The sequence below is a fragment of the Podarcis raffonei genome, chromosome 13 (assembly GCF_027172205.1).
Source record: "Podarcis raffonei isolate rPodRaf1 chromosome 13, rPodRaf1.pri, whole genome shotgun sequence".
Lineage (NCBI taxonomy): Eukaryota > Metazoa > Chordata > Lepidosauria > Squamata > Lacertidae > Podarcis > Podarcis raffonei.
Genome location: NC_070614.1, coordinates 56,069,089 through 56,096,797, shown reverse-complemented (window position 1 = coordinate 56,096,797; position 27,709 = coordinate 56,069,089). Strand labels below are relative to the sequence as shown.

The window sequence follows — 27,709 nt, the reverse complement described above, 5'->3', positions numbered from 1 at the left end:
TGTTTTTCCATTACTGGCAGCCTGCTGTGAGGGAGGGGGATCTGATTCCCTGAAGCCTGATAGACTGACTGGCAAACTACCTGAGCTGGAAATGGGCTCCTAGTCACTGAGGCCACCTGAGCCTCAAATGACCATGAAATGAGATTCGTCCGGCATGACTTGTTCTTCAGAAACCCATGCTAGCCCTTAGTAGTCTCAGCATCCTTTTCTAACTCCTCACAGACCGACTGTTGAATTGTCTGTTCTAGGACCTTCCCTGGTATCAATGTCAAGCTCACCAGTTGGTACATATCTGGGTCTTATTCCCCTCCCCCCCTTGAGAACGCTGGTCTGCAGGACGTCACCTGTTCTCCAAGATTTCTCAAAGATCATAGACAGAAACTCTGAAGTTACATAAGCAAGCTCCTTTACTACCCTTGGATGCAGCCCCTCAGGCCCTGGAGATTTGAATTCATTTAAAATAGCTAGGAGCTCCCTTACTCAGAGGTGTAGCAAGGCCATGTGGCACCCGGGTGCGGAATTTTGTTGTCTCTCACACACACACCCCAAGTTGGGAGTCACGGACTTCTTGCAGTCCATGGGACTTCTTGCTTTTCCTTAGAATGTCCCTATTTTCATTGGAGAAATGTTGGGTATGGAGTTATCCGACGCCCGAGCCTTCTGAAGGCAATCAGATGGCACAAGGAAGTATTTTTTAATGTTTAATGTTTTATTATGTTTTTATATATGTTGGAAGCAACCCAGAGCGGTTGGGACAACTCAGTAAGATGTATAGGTTATAAACAGTAAAATTTATCGGAGAAATTTTGGAGAGTATGAGTCACTGGTCTGATGAACCTTTCCCCCTGCAAGCTGCTCCTCTTTCTGTTTCCAATGGAAGGAGCAGCTTGGCACGTCAGCCAAGAGGGTCCCCACCCGCCGCCCAAGATAACTTCTCGGACTGCGCAACGCAGGCGGCTTCTGCTGGGCTCCTGCTCTGGAGGCGAAAACGCAGAGAGGGAGAGAAGGGTGAGCTGGGTGCACACGGCTTGCCAAGGGTTAAAAGGAGCTGGATTCCTAGAGAGGACAGGATATAAAAGTGTCGCGGGGGGGGGGGGAGGTCCTCCCTTTCCCCTCCCTTCCTGCAAGAGGGCGAGGGGGCTGTCGTCTTCTTTGCAAATGCTGCCTCGGCGGCGCCTTCTGCGGGCTGGTGAGTCTCCTCTCTCTTCCCCCGGGGGTGGCATTGGGGAGAAGAGGGGTTCACTGCCCACCCCCACCGACCCCCAAATCAGGGAGCCGAGGGTCCCCCTCCATCTCTGCAAAGCCAGGGCGCGGGTTCGTTCCCAGGAGGTTTGCAGCTACAGACCCGTGGGTGCCCCTCGAGCTCATTGGAGAAATAAAGGAGGGTAGAACTACGCCATAAAGGGATCCCAGCCCATAATGTGGCCCCCTTTCCAGCGCGTCTTCAAGGGCATCTCCCCAGAGACGGCATTGCAAGGATCCCATCCGTGGAGAAGCAGAGCCGGGGAGCTGAGACCCCGCCCCGGAGGGCGCCGTGTTCAGCTGATCCACCTGGGCAACCCCTCCCTCTTTCCTCTACCTGCTCCTTAAATCAAAGGCAGCTTGGTCTGGACGTTGGCAGCGGCGGTGCTGGTTTATTGGGGGGGGGGCTTCCCGAAATGGATAAACTGGATGGATTCTAGGCACTGACCTGATGAAAAGATCATAGCCGAGTTTCTGACGCAGGAGCAGAATTTTGGAAGGTAGCTGAATGTAGAAAGTGTGCGTTTTTCCTGAGCTGTTTGGTCCCTGAATGTGCTGCTTGTAAATGCACATGGTTTAGTCCACTCATAGGTTGCTTTACATAAGGAATAGAGGTCTAGAAATTCAAGTTATGGTTATAGGCCCAGGGTCTTTTGCCTTGCCTCCCCACTACGGACTCCCTGTTGCCACTCTGCTTCAAAAAAAACCCAAAAAGGTCCCCGGATTCATTGAAAAAATCTGGTGACCATAGTGTCGGGTGGTATACAGATATAATACATAATAATAACAATGGAAATATTTCTAAATGAAATGAATAAAAAAAAAGAAAAACTGGTGAAAGATTGGAACAAGGAGATCACAAATGTGTGGTATGGACTCTCCTCCGTGTATAGAAATAGTCTACCAGACATCAGATGCCACAAATAAATGTTACTTTGTTTTAAATTACATAATTAAATTATGCTTAAATAAGGAAAAATATATTTTCATCAGAAACCCAGGATATATGCACACATGCACTCAGTATATTAATAAAACAATGCTGTTGTGGTGGTTATAATATTTGTACCGCACCCATCTGACTGAGTTGCCCCAACCACTCTGGGTGCCTCCCAACACAATATTATAAACACAATAAAACAGCAGCCATTGAAAACTTCCCGATACAGGGCTGCCTTCAGATATCTTCTAGAAGTTGTGTAGTTCTTTATCTCCTTGACATCTGCTGGGAAGGAAGTTCCCCAGGCAGGGTGCCACTACCAAGAAGGCCTGCTTCCGTGGGCATTTTGGGGCATCTCAGCCTCCCACCTGTGCAAGCAGAGTTGCCTTTGCAGCAGAGTCCAAAAACAAAACAAAACTCCACAACCAGGTCAAGCACAGGCAATCTGGATCCCATCCTGACTGAAAGCAAGGTCAGAAAATAATGCAAGCGTATTTCCCCTGGGGGTTCACGCTAAGTACAACACAGCAAGACGGGGGAAGTAATATCAGGAACATGGAGCAGAAAGCTGTGCTATTTCCATATAATCTCATACATTATGGCCTCCCAGACCACAAACTAGCCTTAGTCGTTGTCATCAGAGGAGTTTCAAGGACTGCATACTCATGAGTAGACCCCTTGCTCCTGAGCTGTAGAAGTTGTCTTCTGATATCTTGCAGGCCTCCTGAGAGCACAGATGGATGAGCAAGACCCAGCTGGCCCTGAAGCAGGAAGAGGCCATGCCATGGAAACTGGAAGCCATGGGGGATTCTGGGAAAACTCAGTGCAGTTGGGTGAGGTGGACACTCTTCGCTCAGATGTGCAGAGCCAGCAGTTGAGACAGTTCTGCTCCCATGAGGCCAAAGGACCCCGAGAGGTTTGCAGCTGGTTCTACCACCTTGACCGTCAGTGGCTGAAGCCAGAAAGGCACACGAAAGCTAAGATGTTGGACCTGGTTATCTTGGAGCAGTTCCTGGCTGTCCTTCCAGCGGAGATGGAGAGCTGGGTGAGGGAATGCGGAGCGGAGACCAGTTCCCAGGCAGTGGCCCTGGCCGAAGGTTTCCTCCTGAGTCAGGCAGAGGAGAGGAAGCAGGTGGAGAAGAAGCAGGTGAGAGAGACTTTCCTCTTAATTCTCCCAAGGAGCTCTGAACAGGAGGGAGAAGATCCTAAAATACTGTACTAATTGCTCATCCTTTTTAGGAAGCATCCAAGGCAGGACCCATAAAATATTTGCCTCTACCATTTTTGTTGCTCTTTCAGGAAAAGGATCTGGTTGCAGAAATGGGCTCCAATTACTCTGAGGCAGAGCGGACTCCGTTGGACACCAGAGAGAGTTCACTAGGTAAGGAGGAAGGAGTTTCTTCCCTGTTTGGTCTTTCTGTTGCTTTTGAAAGTAATCTCTGAGTTCTTTCAATTGGGGGGGGGGACATTTGGGACCAAGGGCCCAGAAGAGCACAACAGAACTATGAAATTGGTACGACCGTCAAAATGTACATCTCAGAGAAGCATGCACTCCTGGCTTCCAACTAACCTTTGTCTCTCAGGTGAAAGAAGAATGCCGGCAAGACCTCCTCACCTGTCTTTTCCTGGTGGTGGAGAGGAAGCAGCAGCTGTAGAAGCAGATCAGGTAGGAGGGAGGAGCCTTGTGGGGAAAGAGGCTCAGGAGTGGGGCAGCCAGGGTTTCTCTGGGAATGAAGAAATCCCTCTCTTCCTCTTTGGTTTCGTCAAAGCTGTTCCAAACAAAGGCTGAAAGTGCCTCCTCACCTTTACTAGCCTTCTGTATGTCCGTAGTGTTATTTATCAGCATTTGCAGTTGTATTAATAAATTTATGATTGAGTGCTCTGCTGGGCTTCTAAGCAGTTGACCTAATACAATGCAGCATCCCCAAAAATGAAGCAGGCGCAGCAGATTCATCCAGTATTATTTGCTGAAGGCCAATGAGCATAACAGTTCCTGAATCCAACTCTCTGTCAGGGACCGTGCTGAGATGGGCTGCACTGAGGAGGAAGGGTGGGAGCCTCCCCTCTCCTTGCTCCTGATCAGGAATCTTCCCAGGAGCAGTGGGACAACATACCTGTATTTTCCCCTCTATGAGACGCACCAGACCACAAAACGCACCTAGTTTTTGGAGGAGGAAAACAAGAAAAAAAATATTCTGAATCTCAGAAGCCAGAACAGCAAGAGGGATCGCTGCGCAGTGAAAGCAGCAATCCCTCTTGCTGTTCTGGCTTCTGGGATAGTTGCGCAGCCTGCATTCGCTCCATAAGACGCACACACATTTCCCCTTACTTTTTAGGAGGGGAAAAGTGAGTCATAGAGCAAAAAGTACGGTAGATTTGGAAAAGTGGTTTGCAGAGGGACATAGTTCAGAAGGCAGAAATTGGGAAATACTGGATGGGGAACAGCTAGGAGAAGAAGCACTTGGAGAGAGAGAGTTAACAGACTCACTGTCACTGGAAAGTGTTCATCTACTCAGCTGAAGGTCAAGAAGAGCAGATAAAGTGGCAGCACAGGGAGCACAGTTGTTAGGAGATCAGGTTAGAAGATGTGGTAGTGGGTGACTAGGGCGGAAGTGGGCAGAGCCCTTAATTGGGAGCACCTTCATTCCTAGGAAATGGATTCTTTGTTCTAACTGGTAGGAGGTCTCCTTTCCATGTATTCCGCTTATCTACTGCCAAAGTGGGGAGGAAGCCGATTTCCTGAAGCCAGACACTCTTCAGGACTGGCATAGTTCTTAAGAATCCAGTTGCAGTAAAAAAACAAAAACAAAAAACTTAAGACTAAGAACTAAACAATTAGACATACTAGGTACAGATCACCCCACCAGAAATAGAGAGAGAGAGAAAGTGAAAATCAGGTTTCCTCTGGCCTCTGTTTATAGGCAGCATGGCCTTGGGATAGAAAAATAACAGGGCCAGCTTCAACCAGCTGTACTCAGCTTCTCTGAAGGAATAACCCAAACATCAGGAACATTCTGCTCATTTCCAAGCAGAATGGAAAAATGCTGACCAGCTAGTCACTTGCCACTTGCAGCGTGTAGTAGCTTCTAGCTCATGAGACCCAAACAAGTTTCCGGAACCTTCTTGAATCAATAGAATAGGAAAGATCTCTGCATATTAGAGCAATACTTTCTATAACAAAAATTGCAAGCCATGTCAGTAATACCACCTCCCTCTTACCTATCCACAAGCCTTGAATTCTACCCCAGATCCTTTTTGGCTGGTCCAAGATTTAAGACTTCTGTACCAGTTCGTCATCCAAAAACATCAGTGGGGCCAACCCTCAGAGCGCCATGCCTCCAGGGACCAAGTGGTACAGCCTAGTGGACCTTTGCTCAGCATTTTTGAGTCTTCTCACTGCAATTAACACAACACAGCAATGAACAGGCAGGAAACAACACCGCAAAGTGAGGACCCTTGTCTTTTTCCTTTCAGGGTCCTCTGTGCTTTGAAGATGTAGCTGTGCATTTCACGGCTGAGGAGTGGGCGTTGCTGGATCCTGACCAGAGAGCTTTGCATAAGGAAGTCATGGAGGAGAATCGTGGGATCATGGTCTCCCTCGGTAAGGCTCCCAGTTGGATGATAATATCTGCTTTGAAATTCCATAGATATATATATTACAACAACAACAACAACAACATTTTTTTATTTATACCCCGCCCTCCCCAGCCAAGGCCGGGCTCAAAGCGGCTTACAAGCAATAATAAAAACAAGATGAATGATTACAACTTAAAAACAAAAATAAAATACAACATTAAAATAATGGAACATTAAAATATTAAAATATAGCCTCATCGCAGGGGAGAAGGAAAAGAAAAAAGAAAGAGAGGGAGGGAATCAAATTGGCTCCAAGCCAAAGGCCAGGCAGAACAACTCTGTCTTACAGGCCCTGCGGAAAGAAATCAGATCCTGCAGGGCCCTGGTCTCATGAGGCAGAGCGTTCCACCAGGTCGGAGCCAGAGTTGAAAAGGAAATGATATATGGATGGAGCTCAATAGAACCACCTACAGCACCTGGGATTCTGACAGGACACAGGTCACCTTAAATGGAGGGGTATGGATTGTTTCATCTTTGAAAATTCCTCCTCCAGTTATTTTTAAAACCATGATCAGCCTGCTCTGAAGTGCCCAGGCCTTCATAAATGTAGTTTTCAGAGTTCTTAGGGAGGTGAAAGTAGATTCTGTCAGGATTTGTATGTTTGTTTTTGCTTCTGTCTGTTTTTGGTTGACCAAAGAGACTATGGACCTTGGAAATGGAGCAACAAACAGGTGACTGACAATAGAGATGCAGATAATTCCATGATTGGGCCAAAAAAAAATCCATTCAAGAAAAGAGCCAGGCTTTGCACATCTCAGGTTCCCACAAACCTGTCCATGAATACCAGTCAGCAAAGGCAGTGAACCCTGTAGTAAGACCTCATGCCTAACCCTCTTCCGTTCTTTCACTATCACAAGAGTTAATTTTCATTGTCCAATCATTTGGGGCTCCATTTATTTCTGAGGTTCTAATCCATTTCTCTCCCCATTGCAGGTGAGGTTGAATTGGAAATGAAGAACAAGGGAGACCATGACAAAATCCACACAGTAGAGAAACCATATGAATATTTGGAGCGTGCAGAGAGCTCCATCTCCCTTTCCACTTCCTATCAAATAAATCCTATTGGGATGAAACCATATCAGTGTTTGGAATGTGGAAAGTGTTTTACCCGGAAGGAAAGTCTCACTGCCCATCAGAGAATTCATACACTGGAGAAACCATTTCACTGTCAAGAGTGTGGAAAGAGCTTCAGATGGAAGTCAAATCTCACTTCCCATCAAAGAATTCATATGGGGGAGAAACCATTTCAGTGTCTGGATTGTAGAAAGAGCTTTACCCACAAGAAAATTCTCATTTCCCATCTAAGAGTACATACAGGGGAGAAACCCTATCAGTGTTTGGAATGTGGAAGTAGCTTTAGTTACAGCGCCTCTCTCAATTTACATCGAAGAATTCATACAGGGCAGAAGCCATATCAGTGCTTAAAATGTGGAAAGAGATTCGGTCGGAGCTCCACACTCGCCAACCATCAAATAACTCATACAGGGGAGAAACCCTATCAGTGCTTGAAATGTGGAAAGAGCTTCACCCAGAAGGAAAGTCTCACTGCCCATCAGAGAATTCATACACTGGAGAAACCATTTCAATGTCAAGAGTGTGGAAGGAACTTCAGTTGGAAGGCAAGTCTCACTGCCCATGAAAGAATTCATACAGGGGAGAAACCATATCAGTGTTTGGAATGTGGAAAGAACTTCAGTCATAGCTCCCATCTTGCTTCCCATCAAAGAATTCATACAGGGGAAAAACCATATCAATGTTTGGAATGTGGAAAGAGCTTCAGTCAGAGCTCCCAACTCACTTCCCATCAAAGAATCCATGCAGCGGAGAAACCATATCAGTGCTTGGAATGTGGAAAGAGCTTCAGTCGAAAGGACAATCTCACTTCCCATCAAAGAATACATACAGGGGAGAAATTGTATCAGTGCTTGGAATGTGGAAAGAGCTTCAGTCACAGCAACCATCTCACTTCCCATCAAAGAATTCATACAGGGGAGAAACCCTATCAATGTCTTGAATGTGGAAAGAGCTTCAGAAAAAGCGTTCATCTCACTTTCCATCAAAGAATTCATACGGGACAGAAACCATATCAGTGCATGGAATGTGGAAAGAGCTTCAGTAGAAAGGACCATCTCACTTGCCATCAAAAAATTCATACAACGGAGAAACCATATCAATGCTTGGAATGTGGAAAGAGCTTCATTAGAAAGGACCATCTCATTTTCCATGAAAGAATTCATACAGGGCAAAAATCCTATCAGTGCTTGGATTGTGGAAAGAGCTTCAGTAGAAAGGACCATCTCACTTCCCATCAAAGAATCCATACAGGGGAGAAACCATAACAGTGCTTCGAATGTGGAAAGAGCTTCAGATGGACAAGCTCACTTTCCATCCAAGATCTCACAGCAGGGAGAATAGTTGAATTGTAGAATCATAGTGTTGGAAGGGACTTTGAGGGTACATTCACATGTATGTGGGTGCAGAAGGACACACACACATGCCAATCCCAGACACTACTGACAGCGATCCAGCCAGACCTTCCCCCTCCGGGGGGACGACGACTTGTGAGTGCCTTCAGTACTGTATGGGGGGGGGCCCTGTGCCCTGTGGGTGGGTGTGTCAGATTGCATTTTTTAGTGCAGAAAGTATTGATCTGATGTGTAGAGATCTCTCCTTTTCTTTCCTATTCTACTTAATTTTAGAGGGTTCTGGAAGCTTCTAGAAGGTTCATGATGTTTGAGTTATACCTTCTGAGAAGCTGAGTACAGCTGGTTTAAACCATTTCTCTTATCTCTTTCTGTCAAGGTCATGCTGACTAAAAAAGGAAGGCCAGAAGGAGCCTGAGTTTCACTTTCTCTTTCTCTCCCGTCTGGTGTGGTGTTCTGTATATTGTGTTAAAGTATATTCTTCTTGTTTTATTGAAGTTTAAGTTAAGTGTGCTGTAACTGGATTTCTGAATGTATTGGATTTGTGACCATTATGCTCATTTGCCTTCAGTAAAGCTCTGTTGAATGAAATATTAATTGCCTCTGGTCATTTTTTTTTTGGAATTTTGCAACATTTAAGCTTTTACTCTGCTCCCTATACATTGGAATCTACTCTGGATCACTAATGTTTAGCATTTCAATGACAGGTTGTAGCTGCACTACCTTCTTGCAAGAAGCGTTGGACCAGGCAGAGGGAATCCAGAGGGACTCCTGCTCACCTGAGCCCAAGGCTGCCCCGTGTGTGTGGAGGGTGTTGCAGGGGAACCTTTGATCCAGGGCATCCTTTAGGAAGGGCAGGAAGTCCAGTACCTGTCCTGCTAGGGAATCGGCCTTCTTTCTACCTGCCCACCTGAGGGAGGCTCACCAGGTGAATTTGTGGGTGCTCTGGGTGGGCTGTCTGTGGGAATATCGGGGGGGCAGGTGGACGGTCAGTCAGTCCTAATTCCCTTAGGACCCAGGAGTCTGGAGGTTGGAACTCTCCCTGTGGCAGCAGGTCCCTCCTGTAGGGCAGAGGTCGAGGGTCTGCCCCAGATAGGGCCATGAGTTCTGCAGACCCTCCTTGGCCAGAGTGGAGCTGCTACAATGATCTCTCCCCAGAGTGAATCTCCTTGCAGTTCCCAGAAGATTATGCTTTGCCCATAGAGTTCATTGCTTTTCTCCTATCTCCTTCTGCTTTGGCTATTTCATGCATTAATCGTTTCATATATGTGTCTCTCCGCTTTCATTCTCTTCTCTTCCACTCATGCCTGTGGGGAAGAACACTAGGAGGACCCAAGCGCAAGAGTCCTCTCTTCTCCCACAGCTTCCATAAACTCGTATTCAGAAGCATCACTGCCTTCAACTGAGGAGGTTGAGGATTGCGTGTAGAGTATTTTTCTGGATTTGTTTGCACAAAGCTTGCAAGGAAGTCACCAGAGCCTCCAAGTGCCCCTCTTTTCCAGGGACGTCCCTGAGAAGCCATCGTGGTTTCTGATTTGATTCTGGAATATCCCGCTTTCCCTTAGGGTGTCCCTATTTTCATTGGAGAAGTGTTGGAGGGTATGGAGTCATCCTACCCCCGAGCCACGTGAAGGCGATCTGTCAGGGAAGTGGAGGCTGCAGGGGAAACCAGGAGGGAGGGAGACAAATAGAGAGAGAGGCCAAGCCGGTATTCAGCAGTGTCTCTTCCTCGTCAGAGGGGGAGACTGGCAGGGGGGAGCCTAAAGCAGGACCCAGCCATTCACAGGGCAAAACGAAAAGGAGGCGTCATTTCCGGGAATGGGCATGTTGGCAGCGTCACAGAAAAAAGTCAGATGAGTCATCTGGATAGCTGAGTATGGATGGATGTGTTTGATCTCTCGTAAACGGCTTTGAAGCTGAACAATAAATCTTGTGAAGAGATGGGGCGAAGCCCGGAGTCTTGCTTTACTAGCTTATCGGCACCCTCACACAATCAGACGGCATAGGGAAGTGGTTTTTTATGTTTAATATTTTATTATGTTGGAGGCAGCCCACAGTGGCAGGGGCAACCCAGTTAGATGTGCGGGGTATAAATAGTAAAATTATCACCATGGGATTAATGTTGGCGGGTATGAGTCACTGGTCTTTTCCCCTGCAAGCTGCTCCTCCTCTTTCTGTTTCCAAACGGGGTGTGAGGAGACTCAGCAGCCCAGCTTGTCGGGGTGCAAGTCCCCCGCAGGTCTCTGCTGTCAGCAAAAGAAGGAAGTTCCAGCCAAGGAATGGAGCGAAACAGCGATCAGTAGACCACGGCCTTGATTGTTGCTCAACAAGGAGTAAGAACCCCGAACATCGGTTACACGCTCTTCTAAGACCTTCCCTCCCTACCCAGAATACATTTCCAGAAGCATTACTGAGTTGTGTATGTGACCTCTCGCTTAGAGGACTATGGAGGAAGGTGATGGCGAAGTCCGCCTGCCCTTTTGGAGCAAAATGTAATTGAAATGGGGAGAATTGGTTAAGGCATGGATTCTATATGCTTTTTCAAAGCACTGTTAAATACAAAGAGATACAATTTGACACTTTCTAGCAACAATGTAAGCGGTTTTGGCAATCGAAAACAGAAGAGATACAATTTACCAGCTTTCTCCATTATCTACAAAGAAGACCGTGCAAAGGCTGAGCTGTTTAGCTGAAGGTTTTGCCGCGTTCGCTGCCGCTGACCTGCTTTCCACCCTTGGGGTGACTGTTTGGTAATACCCGATTGGCTAGCTTTCAGATTTTAGAGCTCCTGATTGATTGATCTTCGGTAATTCACAAATATGCAGTTCATTCATATAACACAGGGTTCATTCATAAAGCAGTAACAGAATTTCAATATTATATATTGAGCGTATATTTGATCGATTGAACGTACGGGTTTATGGCCAAGGTGTAATGTAGTGCTTCTGCGACTATGGACCAAGGTGGCTGGGCTCATCGTCCAGGGGTTTGGAAGGGAGGCGGAAAACTGATATCTAAGATGTGCCCCCCCTTCATTTCCGTAACACAAGGGAGGGAGCAGCTTAGCACGTCAGCCAAGAGGCCCCCCCCCTCAAGAAAACTTCTCTGACTGTGCGCAACGCACGTACCTCCTGCTGGGAGAGAAGTGTGAGCTGGGTGCACACGGGTTTCCAAGGGTTAAAAGGAGCTGAGCTGGATTCCTAGAGAGGACAGGAAATAAAAGTGTCGCGGGGGGGGGCAGATCCTCCCTTCCCCCTCCCTTCCTGCAAGAGGAGGGGGCTGTCGTCTCCTTTGCAAATGCTGCCTCAGCGGCGCCTTCTGCGCGCTGGTGAGTCTCCTCTCTCTTCCCCCGGGGGGGGGCGTTGGGGAGAAGAGGGGTCCCCCCAAATCAGGGAGCCCAGGGTCCTCCCCCTCCATCTCTGCAAAGCCAGGGCGGGGGCTCGTTCCCAGGAGGTGTGCAGCCATAGACCCATGGATGCCCCCTGGAGCTCATTGGAGAAATAAAGGGGAGTATAACTATGCCATGACTCAAGAGGGGGATCCCAGCCCATAATCTGGCCGCCGTGTGGTGGGCCCGTTTCCAGCCCGTCTTCCAGGGCTTCTCCACAGAGAGGGCATTGCAAGGATCCCCTCCGGTCCAGAGCCGGGGAGCTGAGACCCCGCCCCCCACGGAGCAGACTTTCTTTCCTCTACCTGATCCTTAAATCAAGCGCAGCTTGGCCTGGACGTTGGCAGCAGCAGTGCTCATTTATTGGGGGGGGGGCGCTTCCCGAAATGCACTAACTGAATGGATTCTAGGCACTGACCTGATGTAAAGATCATAGCCGAGTTTCTGACGCAGGAGCAGAATTTTGGAAGGTAGCTGAATGTAGAAATTGTGCGTTTTTCTCTGGTAGGAAAATACAGTGGTACCTCGGGTTACATACGCTTCAGGTTACAGACTCCGCTAACCCAGAAATAATACCTCGGGCTAAGAACTTTGCTTCAGGATGAGAACAGAAATCGTGCTCCAGCGGCGCAACAGCAGCCCCCATTAGCTAAAGTGGTGCTTCAGGTTAAGAACAGTTTCAGGTTAAGAAAGGACCTCCAGAATGAAATGGGAAAGAAGTTTAACAGGGAGGGTGCCACTACCGAGAAGGCCCTCTTCCTGGTTCCCTCTGACTTCACTACTTGCAGGTGTGGGGGGCGAGCCAGAAAAGGCCCTCCTGTGTTTCCATAGGTAATATCAGGAACATGGAGCCAGAGACCTGTGCTATTTCCATATAATCTCATACAATATGGCCTTCCAGACCATAAACTAGCCATAGCTGCCATCATCAGAGGAGTATCAAGGACTGCATACTCATGAGTAAACCCCTTGCTCCTGAGCTGTAGAAGGAGCCTGGAGCCAAGCGCTATGTTGTCATTCTGGAACCTGGAGCTTGTGGTACTCACAGCCTGGGTTCTGGTACAGTCCAGTCCTGGTTCCCAGCAAGACTCATCCACAATTGCTCAGAGAACATTTCTCTTCTACTGACAATGTGTCAGTTTTAAAGCAAAAAAATGTATTTGCTTTGTAGGATTTGCTAGCACCTCTAATTTGGATGGATAGAAAATGGCAGAAAAAAGAGAGTTTTCTTCTGATCTCTTGCAGGGTTCCTGAGATGGCTGAGCAAGGCCCAGCTGGCCCTGAAGGAGGAAGAGGCCATGCCATGGAAACTGGGAGTACTGGGGTATTCTGGGAAAACTCAGTGCAGAAGCTCTTGGGTGAGGTGGACGCCCTCCACTCAGAGGTGCAGAGTCAGCAGTTCAGGCAGTTCTGCTCCCAGGAGGCCAACGGACCCCGAAAGGTTTGCAGCCAACTCTACCACCTTTGCCATCAGTGGCTGAAGCCAGAAAGGCACACAAAAGCTGAGATGCTGGACCTGGTGATCTTGGAGCAGTTCCTGGCTGTCCTTCCAGCGGAGATAGAAAGCTGGGTGAGGGAATGCGGAGTAGAGACCAGTTTCCAGGCAGTGGCCCTGGCTGAAGGTTTCCTCCTGAGTCAGGCAGAGGAGAGGAAGCAGGTGGAGAAGAAGCAGGTGAGAGAGACTTTCCTCTTAATTCTCCCAAGGAGCTCCAAACAGGACGGAGAACATCCCCAAATGCTCTACTAATGGCCCTTCTTTTTTGGAAAGCATCCAAGGAAAGATATCTGATACACCTAAAGGTTTTTCCTCTGCTGTTACTTCTCTAGCCTTTCTCTACATTCTCTCCAGTTTTGAATTCTTGTTGCTCTTTCAGGAAAAGGATCTGGTTGCAGAAATGGGCTCCAATTACTCTGAGGCAGAGAGGACTCCGTTGGACATCAGAGAGAGTTCACTAGGTAAGGAGGAAGGAGTTTCTTCACTGTTTGGTCTTTCTGTTGCTTTTGAAAGTAATCTCTGAGTTCTTTCAATTGGGGGGGGGAGACATTTGGGCCCATAAGAGCACAACAAAGCTATGAAATTGGTACAACCGTCAAAATGTACATCTCAGAGAAGCATGCACTCCTGGCTTCCAACTAACCTTTGTCTCTCAGGTGAAAGAAGAATGCCGGCAAGACCTCCTCACCCGTCTTTTCCTGGTGGTGGAGAGGAAGCAGCAGCTGTAGAAGCAGATCAGGTAGGAGGGAGGAGCCTTGTGGGGAAAGAGGCTCAGTTGTGGGGCAGCCAGGGTGTCTCTGGGAATGAAGAAATCCCTCTCTTCCTCTTTGCTTTCATCAAAGCTGTCCCAAACAAAGGCTGAAAGGTCCATTCAATAAGGTCCATTTTGCTGAAAACAAGGAATGGCCAACTCACCTTAACTAGGCTTCTGCATGAATTGGCCTTAGTAAACATCTTCCAAGACAATAATGCCCACTTACACCACAAAGAACTCATAACCCACCCCTCCCCCCCAAAAAATAGCAGATGGGGTGAGGAGAAAGGAGATCCTTCCATTTGTGACCCTTCCAGTCACCTTGTAATTGTCAAGGATGTGCCCCATAAAGATCCAGACTAGACTTCAATGAATTGTTGGCAGAGTAAACACAATGCAGGGTCCCAAAAAATAGACCAGGTGCAGGAGCTTCATCCAGTATTATTTACTGAAGGCAAATGAGCATAACTATTCATGAATTCAACTCATTCAGATTTGCATAGTACTTAAGAATCCAGTCGCAATATAAAAATAACAATCTTAAACTTAAAATAATACTAAGAACTTCGCACTTACACATACTTTGTACAGATCACCCCACCAGGAAGAAAGATAGAGAAAGATGAAGCCCAGGTTTCCTCTGGCCTCTGTTTATAGGCAGCATGGCCTTGGGATAGAAAAATAACAGGGCCAGCTTCAACCACCTGTACTCAGCTTCTCTGAAGGAATAACCCAAACATCAAGAACATTCTGCTTGTTTCCAGGCAGAATGGAAAAACTGATGAACAGCTAGTCACTTGCCACTTGCAGCGTGTAGTAGCTTCTAGCCTGTGAGACCCAGACAAGTTTCCAGAACCTTCTTGAATCAATAGAATAGGAAAGATCTTTGCATATTAGACAAATACTTTCTATACCAAAAATTGCAAGCCATGTCAGTGATACCACCTCCCTCTTACCTATCCACAAGCCTTGAATTCTACCCCAGATCCTTTTTGTCTGGTCCAAGATTTAAGATTTGTGTACTAGTTCGTCATCCAAAAACACTTAGTGGTGCCCAACACTCAGAGCGCGATCCCTGCAGGGACCAAGTGGTACAGCCTAGTGGACCTTTGCTGAGCATTTTTGAGTCTTCTCATTGCAATTAACACAACACAGCAATGAACAGGCAGGAAACACCACCGCAAAGTGTAGTAGATACTCTTTAGACTGCCTTAGAGGAGGACCCTTGTCTTTTTCCTTTCAGGGTCCTCTGTGCTTTGAAGATGTAGCTGTGCATTTCACAGAGGAGGAGTGGGAGTTGTTGGATCCTGACCAGAGAGCTTTGCATAAGGAAGTCATGGAGGAGAATCTTAGGAACATGCCCTCCCTCGGTAAGGCTCAGGGTTGGATAATAATATCTGCTTTGAAATTCCATTTATTTCTGAGGTTCTAATCCATTTGTCTCTTCATCGCAGGTGGTGATGAATTGGGAATGAATAACAGGGGAGAACATGAAAAAATCAACACAGTGCAGAAACCACATAAATATGTGGAGTGTGGAGAGAGCTCTATCACCCTTTCCACTTCTCATCAAATAATTCATATAGGGGAGAAACCATATCAGTGCTTGAAATGTGGAAAGAGCTTCAACCGGAAGGGAAGTCTCACTGCCCATCAGAGAATTCATACAGTGGAGAAACCATTTCAATGTCAAGAGTGTGGAAAGAGCTTCAGTTGGAAGACAAATCTCACTTCCCATCAAAGAATACACACAGGGGAGAAACCACATCAGTGCTTGGAATGTGGAAAGAACTTCTCCCGCAAGGAAAGTCTCGTTTTCCATCTAATAATTCATACAGGGGAGAAACCCTATCAATGTTTGGAATGTGGAAAGAGCTTCAGTCAAAGGGGCAATCTCACGTTCCATCAAAGAATCCATACAGGGGAGAAACCCTATCAATGTTTGGAATGTGGAAAGAGCTTCACCCACAAGCAAAGTCTCAATTCCCATCAAAGTATTCATACAGGGCACAAGCCGTATCAGTGCCTAGAATGTGGAAAGCGATTTGGTCGGAGATCCTATCTCACTTCCCATCAAAGACTTCATACAGGGGAGAAACCATATCAGTGCTTGGAATGTGGAAAGAGCTTCAATCAGAGCTCTGGTCTCACATCCCATCAAAGAATTCATACAGGGGAGAAACGTTTTCAGTGCTTCAAATGTGGAAAGAGCTTCATTCACAAGGCTAGTCTCACTTCCCATCAAAGAATTCATACAGGGGAGAAACCATATCAATGCTTCGAATGTGGAAAGAACTTCAGAAAAAGTGTCCATCTGACTTTCCATAAAAGAATTCATACAGGGGAAAAACCATATCACTGCTTGGATTGTGGAAAGAGCTTCAGTAGAAAGGACAATCTCACTTCCCATCAAAGAATCCATACAGGGGAGAAATTGTATCAGTGCTTGGATTGTGGAAAGAGCTTCAGCAGAAAGGACCATCTCACTTCCCATCAAAGAATTCATATGGGGAGAAACCATAACAGTGCTTGGAATGTGGAAAGAGCTTCAGAGGACCATGCCCACTTTCCATCCCAGAACTCACGGCAGGGAGAATAGTTGAATTGCAGAATCATAGTGTGGGGAGGGACTCTGAGGGTCATCTAGATTAACTCCCTGCAATGCAGGAAGCTCAACTAAAGGTGTTTGGTTTTTTTCAACTGGAGTTCACCAGAGCTTTGCTCTGGCACCTCTCAGGTGGGTGCCATTGCCATTCTCAAAGAACAAGGGAGAAGTTCGTGGTGTGTTCTGGCACCATTTTTCTAGAAAAATAGCACTGTCTGTGACAGATGGCCAATCAGCCTCTGCTGAAAAACCTCCAATCAAGAACAGGCCAGCAACTTCTGGTGAAGTCTGTTCTGTAGTGAATTAGCTCTTACTGATAGAAAGTTATGCCTACTGTTTAGCTGGAATCTCCTTTCCTGTTATTTGAATCAATGTCCCCAGTCCTAACTTCTGCAGCAGGAGAAAACCAGCTTGCTCCATTTTCCATGCTCCATTTTCTCCTACAAGCTGCTCCTCCTGTTTCTGTTTTCAAATGTTAGGGGAAATTCCGGGGTCGAGGATACTCAGCAGACCAGCTTGTTGGGGTGCAAGTCTCCCGCAGGTCTCTGCGGTCAGCAAAAGAAGGAAGTTCTAACCAAGTAACAAAGCAAAACAGCAGTCAGTAGACCACGACCTTTATTGTTGCGCAATAGGTCCCAGCAAGGAGTAAGAACCCTGAACACAGGTTACACACTACCCAGAATGCATTTCCAGAAGCATCATTCATACATCACTGATACAACATCATCATCATCATCATCATCATTTATTTATACCCCACCCAGACACAAGAACTACCCACGCTGGAAGAGTGGCAGACGAAAGTGATTGACTATATGGGACTGGCTGAGATGACGGGCAGAATCCGTGACCAAGGAAAAGAGACGGTGGAAGAAGATTGGAAGAAATTCAAACTTTACCTTAAGAACTGTTGTAAAATTAATGAGTGCTAAAATGTCATGGGTAAGGTAAAACAGATTTGCAGCGGTAAATGATTAAGAGAAAAAGGATTAAAGAAAGTGAATTACAAGTAATTGAGATTAGGGGTTGCTGAAAAAGTTTAAAACAGGGATGCAGAAAAGGGAGGCATGGGGAAGTTGTTGAAATTGAGTTTAAGAAAAAGAGGTTATGAAATTATACATGTTTATATGTTTGTCTGTCTTTGTATTGTAAGTTGTAATGTGTTTTAATCTATGTTGGAAAATCAATAAAAAAAATATTTTAAAAAAAATATTTATACCCCACCCATCTGTCTGGTTTTCCCCAGCGACTCTGGGCAGCTTCCAACAAAAGATTAAAAATACATTAAAACATCATCATTAAAAACTTCCCTAAACAGGGCTGCCTCTATATGTCTTCTAAAGGTCAGATGGTTGTTTATTTCTTTAACATCTGATGGGGGAGCGTTCCACAGGGCGGGCCCACTCCGAGAAGGCCCTCTGCCTGGTTCCCTGCAACCTCACTTCTCGCAGGGAGGGAACCACCAGAAGGCCCTCAGAGCTGGATCTCAGTGTCCGGTCTGAACGATGGGGGTGGCGACGCTCCTTCAGGTCTACTGGGCTCCTTCAGGTATCCTTCGGGTATACTGGTATACAAGGGGGGAGGAGAGTTGTGAGGATACCCAAGTTTGTCAAGTTGCCCCGCTTATCAGATTAAGTTCCAGACACCTTAAGTAAAGGTAAAGGGACCCCTGACCATTAGGTCCAGTCGTGACCGACTCTGGGGTTGCAGCACTCATCACACTTTATTGGCAGAGGGATTCGGCGTCCAGCTCCCGGGTCATGTGGCCAGCATGACTAAGCTGCTTCTGGTGAACCAGAGCAGCCATGGAAATGCCATTTACCTTCCCGCCGGAGCGGTACCTATTCATCTACTTGCACTTTGACTGCTTTCAAACTGCTAGGTTGGCAGGAGCAGGGACCGAGCAACGGGAGCTCACCCTGTCGCAGGGATTCGAACCGCCGACCTGATCGGCTAGTCCTAGGCTCTGTGGTTTAACCCACAGCGCCACACGCGTCCCTACTGAAACCTTAAGTAGCCGCCACCTAAAGAACAATAAAACTATCAGTGCATATCCTTGTCTTCTGGCCTTCTCAAGGATGGGAGGATGGGCTTTGGGAACACCTGGCCTGAGCAAACCCATCAGCAGATGTCCATTGTTTCCCTCAAGGGAGGGGTGCTGTGTACATGACTTTATGTCTCAGGGATTATGGAGGAGGGTGGTGTCCAAGTCTGCCTTCCCTTTTGAAGCAAAATGTCATTGAAATGGGAAGACTTGGTTAAGGCATTGATTTTATATGCTTTTTCAAAGGTTAGTACTCCATCAGCACTGTCAAAGACAAAGGAATACAATTTGACGCTTTCTTGCAACAATGTAAGAGGTTCTGGCAATCGAAACCAGAAGAGATACAATTTACCAGCTTTCGCCATTATCTACACAGAAGCTGGTGCTCAGTCAACCGTGCAAAGGCTGAGCTGCTGGGCTGAAGGCTTTGCACCGCTCCCTGGTAGTTACCTACTTCGCACAATAGGGGCGCTGTTTGGTAATACCCGATTGGTTAGCTGTCGGATTTCAGAGCTCCCCGTTGGTCGATCTTTGGTAATTCTCAAAATACAGACTCCATTCATAAAACACAGGGCTCATTCATCAAGCAGTAACATAAGTTCAGTGTTATATATTTGTGGGATGTGAAAGACATAGCAGTCATGCACAACATTCCTAGAGTGGACATGCAAGGGGATGTTTTGTACAAACTTCCTCTGCATGTGACTAGAGGTGGGCGTGGCCTTACCTGCCCAGGTAACAAAAGGGCTAGGCAGGGAGCACACTTCCTCTCTTGGACTGTCTTCTCCATCTTGCTTTTATCGAAGAAGCAACAGCTCGTCAGCTAGAAACGCCCTGTTTCCTTCCAGCCAACAGAGCACCCAGTATGGGATAGTGCCACTTGTATATATTTTGTAACCTAAGTCTGCCTTCAGAGATGCAATTGTGAACTGATGATACTGTGAGAAACTTGTTTTTACTGACTTTAAATAAGATTGTCGTGTCTATTCTTTCTAAGGGAATTACCAGAAATCCTATATTTAGAAGCTCAAACGAGCTGGCAACAAGTTAACCGCTGTGCATTTAAAGGGGGAGTGTTTAAACTCTGCTAAGTCATTGAACTTGCTTAGGCAAGTTAGGAAGGATATTATTCAACAATATATCCTCTCCTGCCTCCCTGAACATTCCGACAATATTGAGCTTCTATTTGATCGATTGAACGTGCTGGTTTACAGCCATGGTTAAAACAAAAAATTTTTTTCCTTCCAGTAGCACCTTAAAGACCAACTAAGTTAGTTCTTGGTATGAGCTTTCGTGTGCATGCACACTTCTTCAGATACACTGAAACAGAAGTTGCCAGATCCTTCTATATAGTGAGAAGGTGGGGAGGGGTATTACTCAGAAGGGTGGTGGGAATGGGTGATTGGCAGATAGCTGTGATGAGCCTGTTGACGACTCTTAACGACTGCAATAGGTCTTACAGGAAAAAGCAAGGGGTGAGAAGGTGAAAAATGGCTTTGTCATGTATAATGAGATAAGAATCCAATGTCTTTGTTCAGACCAGGTCTCTCCATGGTTTTAAGTTTGGTAATGAGTTGCAATTCAGCAGCTTCTCTTTCCAGTCTATTTCTGAAATTCCTTTGTAGTAAAACAGCTACTTTGAGATCTTGTATAGAATGTCCTGGGAGATTGAAGTGTTCTCCTACTGGTTTCTCTGTCTTGTGATTCTTGATGTCGGATTTATGTCCGTTTATTCTTTGGCGTAAGGTTTTTGCTGCCACATACACCCGGACAACACCATTACTGGCCCCAACAACATCACACATACCATCTCGGGACTATTTAATTGCTCATCGTCTAACATTGTATATGCCATCAAATGCCAACAGTGTCCTTCAGCTCTCTATATTGGACAAACAGGCCAAACCGTAACACAAGGGAGGGAGCAGATTAGAACCGCCCCCCCCCCCCGACAACTTCTCTGACTGCGCAGCACACATGGCTTCTGCTGGTCTCCTGCTCTGGAGGCGAAAACGCAGAGAGGGAGAGATGTGTGTGAGCAGGGTGCGCACGGGTTGCCAAGGGTTAAAAAGAGTTCAGCTGCATTCCTAGAGAGGACAGGATATAAAAGTGTCGCGGGGGGGCAGGTCCTCGCTTTCCTCCCCCCTTCCTGCAAGAGGGGGAGGGGCTGTCGTCTCCTTTGCAAATGCTGCCTCGGCGGCGCCTTCTGCGCGCTGGTGAGTCTCCTCTCTCTTCCCCCGGGGGGGCGTTGGGGAGAAGAGGGGTCCCCTGCCCACCCCCACCCACCCCCAAATCAGGGAGCCCAGGGTCCTCCCCCTCCATCTCTGCAAAGCCTGGGCGCGGGCTCGTTCCCAGGAGGTGTGCAGCCATAGACCCATGGATGCCCCCTGGAGCTCATTGGAGAAAAGGTATAACTCAAGAGAGGGATCCCAGCCCATAATGTGGCCGCGGTGTGGTGGGCCCGTTTCCAGCCCGTCTTCCAGGGCTTCTCCACAGAGAGGGCATTGCAAGGATCCCCTCCGGTCCAGAGCCGGGCAGCTGAGACCCCCCCCCCGGGAGGGCGCCGTGTTCAGCTGATCCATCCAGGCAACCCCTCACCCCCCCCCCAGCAGACTTTCTTTCCTCTACCTGCTCGCAAAATCAAGCGCAGCTGCGTTTGTTAGCCTGGACGTTGGCAGCTGCAGTGCTGGTTTAGCGGGGGGGGGAGGGGCTTCCCGAAATGGAATAAATGAATGGATTGTAGGCACTGACCTGATGAAAAGATCATAGCCCAGTTTCTGATGCAAGAAAAGAATTTTGGAAGGTAGCTGAATGTAGAAAGTGTGTGTTTTTCTCTGGTGGGAAAATATTTGTAATGGGAAATGATAATATTATTGTTATTATGATTATTATTACTCCTGATTCAGGCACCTGGCTGAACTGTTTGGCCCCTGAATGTGTATTTTGTAAATGCACATGGTTTTCGTCCACTCATACGTTGTTTTATATAATGAATAGGTGCCTAGAAATTCCAGTTATTGTTGTAGCAGTGATCGAGTTTTAACTCCGGTGGGTGCTGTTTTATTTGGGGGAGGATTTATTTTAAATTGCTTTTGAATGTTAGGTGTTAATTTGGATTTTTGGATTTCTTTTGTAAAAAGTTTCCTTCTGATCTCTTGCAGGCTTCCTGAGAGGTCAGATGGATGAGAGAGACTCAGCTGGCCCTGAAGGAGGAAGAGGCCCGGCCATGGAAACTGGGAGCAGTCGGGGATTATGGGAAAACTCAGTGCAGAAGCTCCCAGGAGAGGAGCACACCCTCCGCTCAGATGTGCAGAGCCAGCAGTTCAGGCAGTTCTGTTCCCAGGAGGCCAAAGGACCCCGTGAGGTTTGCAGCCAACTCTACCACCTTTGCCACCAGTGGCTGAAGCCAGAAAGGCACACGAAAGCTGAGATGCTGGACCTGGTGATCTTGGAGCAGTTCCTGGCTGTCCTTCCAGCGGAGATGGAGAGCTGGGTGAGGGAATGCGGAGCGGAGACCAGTTCCCAGGCCGTGGCCCTGGCCGAAGGTTTCCTCCTGAGTCAGGCGGAGGAGAGGAAGCAGGTGGAGAAGAAGCAGGTGAGAGAGACTTCCCTCTGGATGCTCCCAAGGGGCTCCAAACAGGAGAAAGAACATACTAAAAGCCTACACTAATTGCTCATCCTTTTGGGGAGGGGAAGCATCCACGGAATGACATGAGATACCCCTAAGGATTTTGCCTCTGTCATTCCTTCTCTAGCCTTTCTCTGCATTCTCAATTTGGAATCCTTGTTGCTCTTTCAGGAAAAGGATCTGGTTGCAGAAATGGGCTCCAATTACTCTGAGGCAGAGAGGACTCTGTTGGACATCAGAGAGAGTTCACTAGGTAAGGAGGAAGGAGTTTCTTCACTGTTTGGTCTTTCTGTTGCTTTTGAAAGTAATCTCTGAGTTCTTTCAATTGGGGGGGGGGGAGACATTTGGGCCCATAAGAGCACAACAAAGCTATGAAATTGGTACAACCGTCAAAATGTAGATCTCAGAGAAGCATGCACTCCTGGCTTCCAGCTAACCTTTGTTTCTCAGGTGAAAGAAGAATGCCGGCAAGACCTCCTCACCCGTCTTTTCCTGGTGGTGGAGAGGAAGCAGCAGCTGTAGAAGCAGATCAGGTAGGAGGGAGGAGCCTTGTGGGGAACGAGGCTCAGGAGTGGGGCAGTCAGGGTTTCTCTGGGAATGAACAAATCCCTCTCTTCCTCTTTGCTTTCATCAAAGCTGTTCCAAACAAAGGCTGAAAGTGCCATTCAAGAAGGTCTATCTGCTGAAAATCAGAAACAGCCTCCTCACCTTAACTAGCCTTCTGCATGTTGCTAGCATTATTTATCAATACTTGTAGTTTTATTTATATATTTATGATTGAGTGCTTCGATGGGCTTCTAAGCAGTTGACATATCATAGAAACAGTGACCAAGATTCCCCAACACCCCCTCCCACCCCCCAAAAAAACAGACCATGGGGTGAAGAGTGAGGACGTCCTTTCATTTTTGCCTCCATATGACCCGTGAAGTTGACTTTTGGTCATTGTGAGGTTCCCCCACCCCAAAACAGAGCATGGGGAAAGTACAGAGTGGATCCTCATCCCCAGCCCTTCCCCACCTTTAAACCAGGCCAAAACAGGTTCCCAGTGCCATTTCGGAGACAGAGACCTTGACTTACCTCCATTTTGTCAACGGGAATCCCATAGCCAAGAAGCCCACCCGGGGCTATGACACTGATCATGGATCCTAGTGCCTGAAGATTTTTAAGAAAACCATCCTAGATGCCATCAAACCTGCCAGTCAGCAAACAGTGTAATGTCGTAAACCGTCGTACAAGGACTACACAGATGAACATCCATCTGAATACTACGTCCGTCTGGTAGCCGCCATAAAACATAGGCAGGGATTTACCTGGAAAACCTCCCAACATGAAGGGAGTTATAAATGGGTTCTTTAAGGACAAATCCATGTTTGACATCAGGAATGCCCTAAACCCGCATATTGGTTATGATGGGGAAAGCATTAGCAAGTTATTTTCAATAGCCAAATCAGTGTTCAACACCTTAGATGAGAGAAGTCAAAGGAGACCCCAGGCAGATCCAGGCAAGTATTAGCCCATAATTATTAAATGCTTAAGTTTGAAGGGATAGTGCAGGAGGCTAAGCAGGAAAGAGAGTTTAGAGGCCTCCCCCTTGAGCTGAAAAACGAGATACCCCCTTGGTTGTGGGGGCTGGAATCCCACCCTGTGCAACTCTTGAATCTGCCACAGCAGTCAAATTAAAATACAGCAAAGACCTGCCCTTTCCTTGTACAAAACACTATCCTCTTCCAAAGGAAGCCATAATTGGTTTCACATCCACAACAGAGGAATTCTGGCCTATGTTTATAGGCAGCATGGCTTTGGGATAGAAAATTAACAGGGCCGGCTTCAACCAGCTGTACTCAGCTTCTCTGAAGGAATAACCTAAACATCAGGAACCTTCTGCTCATTTCCAGCCAGAATGGGAAAAATTGCTGATCATCTAGAGACTAGACGCTTGCAGCTTGTAGCAGCTTGTAGCTTGTGAGACCCAGACAAGTTTCCAGAACCTTCTTGAATCAATAGAATAGGAAAAATCTCGGCATATTAGACCGATACTTTCTGTCCCAAAAACTGCAAGCCATGTCAGTAATACCTATCCACAAGCCTTGAATTCTACCCCAGATCCTTTTTGGCTGGTCCAAGATTTAAGACTTGTGTACCAGTTTGTGGTCCAAAAACACCCAATGGTGGCCAACCCTCAGAGCGCCATCCCTCCAGGGACCCAGTGGTACAGCCTAGTGGACCTTTGCTCAGCATTTTTGAGTATCCCCATTGCAAATAACACAACACAGAAATGAACAGGCAGGAAACGCCACCGCAAAGTGTAGTAGATACTCTTTAGACTGCCTTAGAGGAGGACCCTTGTCTTTTTCCTTTCAGGGTCCTCTGTGCTTTGAAGATGTAGCTGTGCATTTCACGGCTGAGGAGTGGGCGTTGTTGGATCCTGACCAGAGAGCTTTGCATAAGGAAGTCATGGAGGAGAATCGTGGGATCATGGCCTCCCTTGGTAAGGCTGCAAGTTGGATGATAAAATCTGCTTTGAAATTCCATAGATCAATCTATGTATCATCTATCTATTTATATCTATCATCTATCTATCATCTATCTATCTATCATCTATCATCTTATCTATATCTATATCTATCATCTATCTATCTATCTATCTATCTATCTATCATCTCAAAATGAGAAACCTGCCAGATGTTTTTGGAGCTCAACAGCACCACCTACAGCACCTGGGATTCTAACACTTCACAGGTCACCATAACTGGAGGAGTATGGATTGTTTCATCTGTGAAAATTCCTCCTCCAGTTACGACTTTAAAAAATCCTGATCAGCCTGCTCTGAAGTGCCCAGGCCTTCATAAATTTAGTTTTCAGAATTTTTAGGCAAGTGAAAGTAGATTCTGTCAGGATTTGAGTTTTTGTTTTTGCTTCTGTCTGTTTTTGGTTGACCAAAGAGACTATGGATCTTGGAAATGGAGCAACAAACAGGTGACTGAGTATATGCAGATAATTCCATGATTCGGCCAAACAAAATCCATTCAAGAAAAGAGCCAGGCTTTGCACATCTCAGGTTCCCACAAACCTGTCCATGAATACCAGTCAGCAAAGGCAGTGAACCCTGTAGTAAGACCTCATGCCTAACCCCCTTCCGTTCTTTCACTATCACAAAAGTTAATTTTCATTGTCCAATCATTTGTGGCTGCATTTATTTCTGAGGTTCTAATCCATTTCTCTCTTCATTGCAGGTGGTGTTGAATTGGAAATGAAGAACAAGGGAGACCATGACAAAATTCACACAGTAGAGAAACCATATGAATATTTGGAGTGTGGAGAGAACTCCATCTCCCTTTCCACTCCCTATCAAATAAATCCTATTGGGATGAAACCATATCAGTGTTTGGAATGTGGAAAGAAATTCAGTCAGAGCTCCAATCTCACTTCCCACCAAAGAATTCATACCGGGGAGAAACCATATCAGTGCTTAGAATGTGGAAAGAGATTCAGTCAGAGCTCCAATCTCACTTCCCACCAAAGAATTCATACCGGGGACAAACCCTATCAGTGTTTGGAATGTGGAAAGAGATTCAGTCATAGCTCCGGTCTCACTTCCCATCAAAGAATTCATACCGGGGAGAAACCCTATCAGTGTTTGGAATGTGGAAAGAGCTTCAGTCAAAGCTCCAGTCTCACTTCCCATCAAAGAATTCATACAGGGGAGAAACCCTATCAGTGCTTCGAATGTGGAAAGAGCTTTAGTCACATGGCCATTCTCACTTCCCATCAAAGAATTCATACAGGGGAGAAACCTTATAAATGCTTTGAATGTGGAAATAGCTTCAGAAAAAGCATCCATCTCACGGTCCATCTAAGAATTCATTCAGGGCAGAAGCCATATCAGTGCTTGGAATGTGGAAAGAGCTTCGGTACAAAGAATCATCTGACTATCCATCAAAGAATTCATACAGGGGAGAAACCCTATCAATGCTTTGAATGTGGAAAGAGCTTCATTCACAAGGTCAGTCTCACTTCCCATCAAAGAATCCATACAGGGGAGAAACCCTATCAGTGTCTGGAATGTGGAAAGATCTTCAGTCACAGTGGCTCTCTCAGTTTACATCAAAGAATTCATACAGGGCAAAAGCCATATCTGTGCTTAAAATGTGGAAAGAGATTCGATCGGAGCTCCACTCTCACCAACCATCAAATAACTCATACAGGGGAGAAATCATATCAGTGCTTGGAATGTGGAAAGAGCTTCACCCAGAAGCAAAGTCTCACTGCCCATCAGAGAATTCATACACTGGAGAAACCATTTCAATGTCAAGAGTGTGGAAAGAGCTTCAGTTGGAAGGAAAGTCTCAATTCCCATCAAAGAATTCATACAGGGGAGAAACCATACCAATGTTTGGAATGTGGAAAGAACTTCAATCATAGCTCCAATCTCACCTCCCATCAAAGAATCCATGCAGGGGAGAAACCCTATAAGTGTCTGGAATGTGGAAAGTGCTTCAGTCGGAAGGACAATCTCATTTCCCATCAAAGAATCCATATGGGGAGAAACCATAACAGCGCTTGGAATGTGGAAAGAGCTTCAGAGGGCCAACCTCACTTTCCATCCAAGAACTCTCAGCAGGGAGAATAGTTGAATTGTACGATCATAGTGTTGAAAGACGGAGACAGCATCTTAAAAAGCAGAGACATCAGCTTGCCGACAAAGGTCCGTAAAGTTAAAGCTATGGTTTTCCCAGTAGTGGTGTATGGAAGTGAAAGCTGGACCATAAAGAAGGCTGATCGCTGAAGAATGGATGCTTTTGAATTATGGTGCTGGAGGAGACTCTTGAGAGTCCCATGGACTGCAAGAAGATCAAACGTATCCATTCTTAAGGAAATCAGCCCTGAGTGCTCCCTGAAAGGACAGATCGTGAAGCTGAGGCCCCAAGACTTTGGCCACCTCATGAGAAGAAAAGACTCCCTGGAAAAGACCCTGATGTTGGGAAAGATGGAGGGCACAAGGAGAAGGGGACGACAGAGGACGAGATGGTGGGAAAGTGTTCTCGAAGCTACCAGCATGAGTTTGACCAAAGTGCGGGAGGCAGTGGAAGACAGGAGTGCCTGGCGTGCTCTGGTCCATGGGGTTACAAAGAGGTGGACACCACTAAACAACCAAAACAGTGTTGGAAGGGACTCTGAGGGTCATCTAATGTAACCCCATGCATTGCAGGAAGCTCAGCTAAAGCATCCATGACCAGGGCTGATATTTTTCAGCTGGAGCTCACCAGAGCTCTGCTCTGGCTCCTCTCAGGTGGGTGCCATTGCCATTCTAGGAAAACAAGGGAGAAGTTCATGGTGTGTTCTGGCACCTCTTTTTCTAGAAAAATAGCACTGTCTGTGACAGATCGTCATTCAGCCTCTCCAATCAAGAACAGTCCAGCACCTTCTGCTGAAGTCTGTTCTACAGTGATATCACACTTTCTGTTAGAAAGTTATGCCTGCTATTTAGCTGGAATCTCCTTTCCTGTAACTTGAAGTCAATGGCCTCAGTCCTAACCTCTGTGGCAGGAGAAAA

The 27,709-nt window shown here is 46.7% G+C and overlaps 1 protein-coding gene across 1 annotated transcript; it reads left to right on the top strand.

Annotated features, from left to right (window-relative positions):
• The first annotated feature begins 1,073 nt into the window (after positions 1-1,073).
• LOC128399247 (zinc finger protein 850-like) lies at positions 1,074-27,709 on the top strand. The gene is made up of 13 exons (XM_053360486.1): positions 1,074-1,189; positions 2,902-3,314; positions 13,504-13,585; positions 13,781-13,863; positions 15,122-15,248; positions 15,333-16,476; positions 19,025-19,061; positions 20,638-20,743; positions 21,689-22,122; positions 22,327-22,408; positions 22,606-22,688; positions 24,517-24,643; positions 25,389-27,709. The coding sequence occupies exons 1-13, from the start codon at positions 1,159-1,161 to the stop codon at positions 26,783-26,785; spliced, it is 4,146 nt and encodes a 1,381-aa protein (XP_053216461.1). The 5' UTR covers positions 1,074-1,158; the 3' UTR covers positions 26,786-27,709.